Here is a 5,881-nt window from a genome sequence, read left to right as displayed (position 1 = left end):
GATCCACTTTTTAGTGTGTATGTCATCATGCTGAAAATGGGTCATACGGCTGTGCTGTAACTCTTATTTGGAAAGACTTTTTCTCAGAATCAATGAGTCACCAGTTGGAGAGTTGAGTGCTGAGCCGACTTCTGGCTTGTAACTAGTTATAATGGAAATCACAGCAGGCTTCCACCTGACGCCCTAACATCCTCGGCATCACCCAGACTGAGAGAATCCATGCTGTCATACAGCATCATTCCATAGGAGAAGGTGAACATCTCTGCTGACAGCTTCCTCCGCAGTGGCTTTTCATCTGTAGTGTAAGACGTGAACAGAAATGTCTCATTTACACTCCTGTGACTAACAAATCTTCACTGACACCTCTGTCAGAGCCTCTACTTAGGAACATAGTGTTTAAGATGTTAACAATAATTTCATTCAACTGCTGCCTGTACTATGTAAGAAAAACACCTCTAAGGACAACATTAGATTGTATGTTTAATCATTACAAGCAAAGCAAATGTAAGTGTACAAACGCACACTTTAGTCAAATAACAAATAATAAAAGTTAAAAATAGTTCAGACATGGAAGAGAGCCAGTCTAATAATAGACAAAAATACACAAATTATTTTATTATTTTTCCCAGTCCATCAATAAACAAACATCTATTCAGACTGTGGTCACTCTGCCGATGTGTTCCTCTCAACATTAGATCAATTACAGCACAGAAAACTGAAGACTGTCGCCTGAGAATGGTCAGAATGAGTCAATCTTAAAGTGAGTTACACAAAATAATTAACCATTACCACACAATTAACTAACAATTACCACCAAACAATTCCCACAGAAATAAATGAGCAGAGAGTTTACTAATACTTACTGATTGGTATTGTACTAAATTGCACTAAATAGTTAATAAAGCCTGGCTGTGCTTTTATTCTGATGAGGTAAGTCAAGTATCTGTTCACACATTCAGTGTAAACACAGAGACACATTTGTAAATCAGACCATGAAAGACATGACTCAGGGGTCCACAAGATGGATTTAAATGAACTGGGTCTTTTCTCAGCATTAATGTGAAGACAGTTGACTGCTGCTGCTGCTGCTCTCACAGCAGTGAACAATTACAGCCAGGACACTCATTCATCACAGAGTTTAATTTGGTCTCCAGAGACAACAGCAACCACCTTGCCCTTTAACTAAGTGGAATATATACATGCATTTATATATTTTTTGTGTATGCTAGGCCAATATTGAAAGCTGCAGTGGTCTGTGACACAGAGTCTAAAGAAAAGACAACTTCTCTGGATTTTCTCTTGGTTTTGATTAATAAATCTGCGTCACGCCTGTGTTTTAAGTGGTCTGTTTGGTTGCGCTACAGGTGCTTCAAATGCTGAGCAAGGCATGTGGTTCGCACTCACACTGATGATTACAGCCGTGGCTCTGAACTCACTGAACTACGTCAGCTAAGGTTTTAGCGTTAAGTCAAATCCTGGTGCGACACCTGGTGGATAATGTGTGACAGTGCAGCAGAAAATAATACAGGATTAAAATGACCAACATCAGCTAAGGTTGAGAATTTGGAAAACAAGTCAGTGAGTTGAAGTCGAGAGGGTTTGGACATGTGATGAGGACAGATGGATGACTGAAGAGAGAATGACAAAAAGTTAAGACATGAGATGAAACAGAAGATAAGCCGCGTCAACCCCTAAGGGCACAAGAAGGACAAGGCAGCTGTGAAGCCATGTGATGTCCTCTTCTATCCTCCGTCTCCTTGTGTGACCTTTTGAGATCTAGGAGATAACTTCACAGCCTGCCCTGAGGATCCTTTTAGTACGAGCCTCAAACAATCGCCATCCCCTTTAAAAGTGCAGGCTCTCGTCTTTCACTGTGGTCTGACAGAGAGCCTAACAGACTAACGACAGTCTATGTAGGACATGCTGGTGTAAACCTAAGCTACTGGGTTACAAAAGAACTGTTTACTTTCAGAGACACCACAGTTCAGACACCAAAGACTGAGTCTGGTGTATCAGCTGACATCAGCTTGTGAAACATGCAGACACTTCCCTTCTCTCTCTCTTGCCACTAGGCAAAGTGAAAACCTTCACACCAGTCACATTAGACCAACACCATTATTATCTGTGTGCATTGAATCAATTTCTGATCTTATCACACAAACACCTTCTTTGGTATATCTGTCATTTTTCTTACTTCTGAGCCCAACAGATGCACTCCTCCCCCATTTTCTGAAACCACAGCCTGAATGCATGCTAGAGAAACAAGAATTATCAAGTTGAATTGTTTGGTTTTTGATCACACAGCAAGAGTTAAATGTATGGTTTACAATGCAAAGACAAATAAAACCCAAGCATTTACTTGGAAATGCTCAAGAAAATACTTGAAAACTCAAAAAATATATATATCACACAATCTCCAATCACACCCACACTCCCCAGCCATAGAAAGATCTTATTTACATAGTTTACAGAAAATTATGGCAAATAACTGTTTTTTTCCTAACTGACAGGTTTTCACGTTTCAATGACGGCTTGAAACAAAGCCCAACCCGTGATCGGCCCGTGACTGCACTCTTGTTTCCCGTCCTGGGAAACATGAACTGGAGAGGAACGGTGAAATGGAGCTTCAGGTCTCGTCATGTGACAGCAAGTAAATTGGCTTGGCCTGCTTCCTCAGGCGCTGCTGCGCTCGCAGCTTCCTGTCCTTCTGAGTGGCTAAGCCACGTGGGGGCAAGTGGACCTAGAAGTACATTAAGACAAATATGTCAATACATTATAAATACCCCAGAATGTAATGTGGAATAGTTTAAAGGCATGGTAACTTACAGGCCTGGGATATGGATTCTTGTAGTGTATACCTGTGATGAAGACAGAAAATGTAGGTGGGGTTTATTTTTCATGCACTTCTGAGCTACGTCATAGCACAAGAATATCCAAAAACCAAAAGTCCCCTGATTAGACAGGTTTTAGTTGGACAAACCTAGCATCAGGTTTTCATGATTCAATTGCAGAAACATTTATTAAAATGGAGTTATGGAGTAGTTACAACAGGCCCTGCATGGAGAACAGTATCGCCCATGTGGCCCTTGATGAAAATGACACTCTTACCTATTTCTATCCTCGCTTCACACTCTTCTATGCACCTCTTTATTGACTCTTGGTCCATGAGCTAACAGGAAGTATACACAGGAAATGTTTAGTCATTCATTATTTTTATTTAAACGCTGCACTTCTGTTGCGATTGCTTTATTGTCACTCGCACCTGTTGATTCCGTCTAAACAGAGCACGAGCTTCCTGAAGTATGTACTTCCTCTCAGCCTCTGTGTCGCCAGCGACTCCGCTCTCTGCCTGCCAGGTCCGGGCGATGCGAAGCACCCGTGTGTACAGAGACAGCACGGTCCTACGCGTCAACGCCGTCATCTGGGATTAAATAGTCTGAGGGCACAACAGCATGAAGAGGAAGTTAAGACAAACAAGTGTAGGGGTTGCTGATTGAATGATCACAACACCTTTAAAGTCAGTTGCATATTTTTAAAACACAAAACATCAGACATCTGTTCTTACAATGCTACTTCAGGGAGCAGGACTGATACGTATGTGGATGTGTGTGACTTAATGACCCTTTTGAGTCATTTTTGTCTCTTTTTCTCCTAACATTTAGATGTTACTTTTCCATTGTCATTGTAGTCGTATTCATTTCTAAGAACTGGATAATCTTGTGACCATGTGCTCTGTGAAACTGATGTGAAGTTAAGAGGAAGCCAAATGTGCTTTTTTGATTTTAACAAGAAGTTTCTTTGTTCAGAGTCTTGTTCACGGTTAGAATTGAGCTTAAGCTGAAGGCCAGATAAAAGGCTGACAAAGATTTAGAAAAAAGGCCTTTTTACATGTTGTCCTTGTTCAGTAATGTTATGAGACCATTGTAGACTTCATTATCTGACTTTCAACCCTGACCCTCCAAAACATCATGGTCACATCCTGCGATTTCTAGACCCACAGGTGCCTTGTTAGATATTTTTTGATCACCCTAAGAAGATTTTAAGGATTTCATATGACTAAAAATGCTTCGTACATCATTACAGCATACAGTCCCAGTGATTTATTTCGATGTGAATAGGTTTGTTAATACCTCCTGTTCTTATGTGTTAACGACGACCAAACTACACAAATCCGGATGTTTAAAAGGCAATAAATACAAACTAAACGGGGGAGGGAGGGTGTGGGAAAAAATGCGTAGGAGATAATAATTTAATTTCACGGGGCAATTTTTTTAATCATACCATGCCCTTGTGATACAGCTGAAGTAAATTAGTATGACTTCCTCATCCTAAAACCCTTAACCAAAGAATAATGTTATAATTATAAATTAACCTCACATTCATTTATACTATTTTATTTTATTTTTACATAATGTCGAGAGCGTTAACACCACAAATATAAACCTACCGACGGTGTCTGCTTGTCTAGCAGGCTGTCAGGGCTGCGCAGGAACACTTTTGTCGCTTTCTGATGACGTAGTAAAAAGCTAAATAATAAATTCAAACGTTAATAAAAATACCGGGTTTAACTTTTTATAAATACTACAAGTATGAAGTATTTTTCCTGATTAAAATAATTCCACGCAGCTTTACTTTCTCTTTCGATAAGTCTAGTTGGACCCATTTAAATTGATGTACAAATTATTTTACGTTGTTTATTTTATCTTCTCTCTCTCTAAAATGTCATTACGAAAACAGCCGCTTCTGTGATGTTTTTGTTCTAATTAATAAATTGAGCAGTGATTCGGTATTTGAACGTGTTTCATTAAAAGATACAACATTGTTGCCACGGCAGAGATGAAGATCAGCTGTTGGAGGAAGTGATGCAGGAAAATGCCCAGAATGTAGCCTCCACTCAATGACTAGAAGGGGAAGCACAAAGAAACTGACTGCTTTTGCTCCGGGATGATCTTTTATTAAGTCCACTAAAGAGTAAACACAATTCGAAATGGATTCTCCAGCACATTCCGGTAGCTAGTCCTTTGCCTACCCTGCCTTTGACGCGGAAGAGGAGACGACATCGTTGTGGAAGTTTTTTCTCTCCTCTCGCTCAGCTTCAAGCTAGTCGGCTAATCTGAGTTAACGCTACGAGTTTGACTCAGTTCGCCAAACGCTGCTGCGCTCAACTTCACCATCAACTTCATTTACACTGGCACCGCTGAAATGATGTCATTCCAATTCCACACAACACAGTTCCGTGAAACGGTAAGTTAATTAACGGAGACATATGCGCTTATTCCTTGGTGTATTTTGCCGAATGAGCTAGGTTAGCCTCCAGCTAACTTTTAGTTAAACGCTCTGATGCTAGTGAGCTATGGCGACGTCGCTAGGGCCAGGCTTTAACATGTATATAAAGATGAGGAACTTAAGCTAAATAACTGCTTAAGTTTTGGCAAAGTTCGTATCTGACGTACGACTGATCGTCACTTCGGTAATGGTTATCAGAAACTAGTTTAAAGAACACTTCTAGTTGTCCTGTGTGTGTGTGTGTGTTCAGCACTCTTCCTCACAAGTGTTAAAATTAAAGGGACTTTTATCAGCATTGATAATAATGTTTTGATCAAATGTGATGAAATGTTGAAAAATCTCTCAAATGTGCCTTAAAGCCTTGAAGGTGTGACAGCTTTCACTGTGCTTACTCCAGGCTTAGTAGTAGAAGAAGTGATTGTAGTATTATGTCACCAGGTAATATCTGGTTGTACATGTCAACAAACACTAGCAGAACTGTATCAGTTCAATTATTTCAGACCTGCTGGGTCTACAGTTACATAAAGTAATCAGTACAGTGTCAGAATCTCTGCTGTTCAGCCTCAGCCTCAAGATATGAGGACAAATGTTAAGG

General features: G+C 40.1%; 2 protein-coding genes across 2 annotated transcripts in view; one reads left to right on the top strand and one right to left on the bottom strand.

Annotated features, from left to right (window-relative positions):
• Nucleotides 1-470: 470 nt before the first annotated feature.
• lyrm1 (LYR motif containing 1) lies at nucleotides 471-4,601 on the bottom strand. The gene is made up of 5 exons (XM_008314259.2): nucleotides 4,448-4,601; nucleotides 3,263-3,436; nucleotides 3,109-3,169; nucleotides 2,827-2,858; nucleotides 471-2,740 (listed from the first exon to the last, which is right to left on the bottom strand). The coding sequence occupies exons 2-5, from the start codon at nucleotides 3,419-3,421 to the stop codon at nucleotides 2,627-2,629; spliced, it is 366 nt and encodes a 121-aa protein (XP_008312481.1). The 5' UTR covers nucleotides 3,422-3,436; nucleotides 4,448-4,601; the 3' UTR covers nucleotides 471-2,626.
• Nucleotides 4,602-4,818: 217 nt separating this feature from the next.
• dcun1d3 (defective in cullin neddylation 1 domain containing 3) overlaps nucleotides 4,819-5,881 on the top strand; it is a 6,196-nt gene continuing 5,133 nt past the window's right edge. The window contains exon 1 of the mRNA XM_008314258.3: nucleotides 4,819-5,244. The gene's annotated coding sequence lies outside the window, so the exon portion shown is untranslated. The remainder of the gene's footprint in view (nucleotides 5,245-5,881) is intronic.

This window comes from Cynoglossus semilaevis, chromosome 8 (assembly GCF_000523025.1).
Source record: "Cynoglossus semilaevis isolate Cse_v1.0 chromosome 8, Cse_v1.0, whole genome shotgun sequence".
Lineage (NCBI taxonomy): Eukaryota > Metazoa > Chordata > Actinopteri > Pleuronectiformes > Cynoglossidae > Cynoglossus > Cynoglossus semilaevis.
The sequence above is the reverse complement of the archived record's forward strand: the minus strand, read 5'-3'. Positions and strand labels throughout refer to the sequence as shown.

Excerpts from the sequence above, each read along its gene's own strand:
- lyrm1 (XM_008314259.2), bottom strand. The coding sequence starts at position 3,421 with ATGACGGCGTTGACGCGTAGGACCGTGCTGTCTCTGTACACACGGGTG. Across the intron at positions 3,170-3,262 it reads TGTTTAGACGGAATCAACAG|CTCATGGACCAAGAGTCAAT; the intron begins GTGCGAGTGACA and ends ACTTCCTGTTAG. Across the intron at positions 2,741-2,826 it reads AGAATCCATATCCCAGGCCT|GTCCACTTGCCCCCACGTGG; the intron begins GTAAGTTACCAT and ends ATGTACTTCTAG.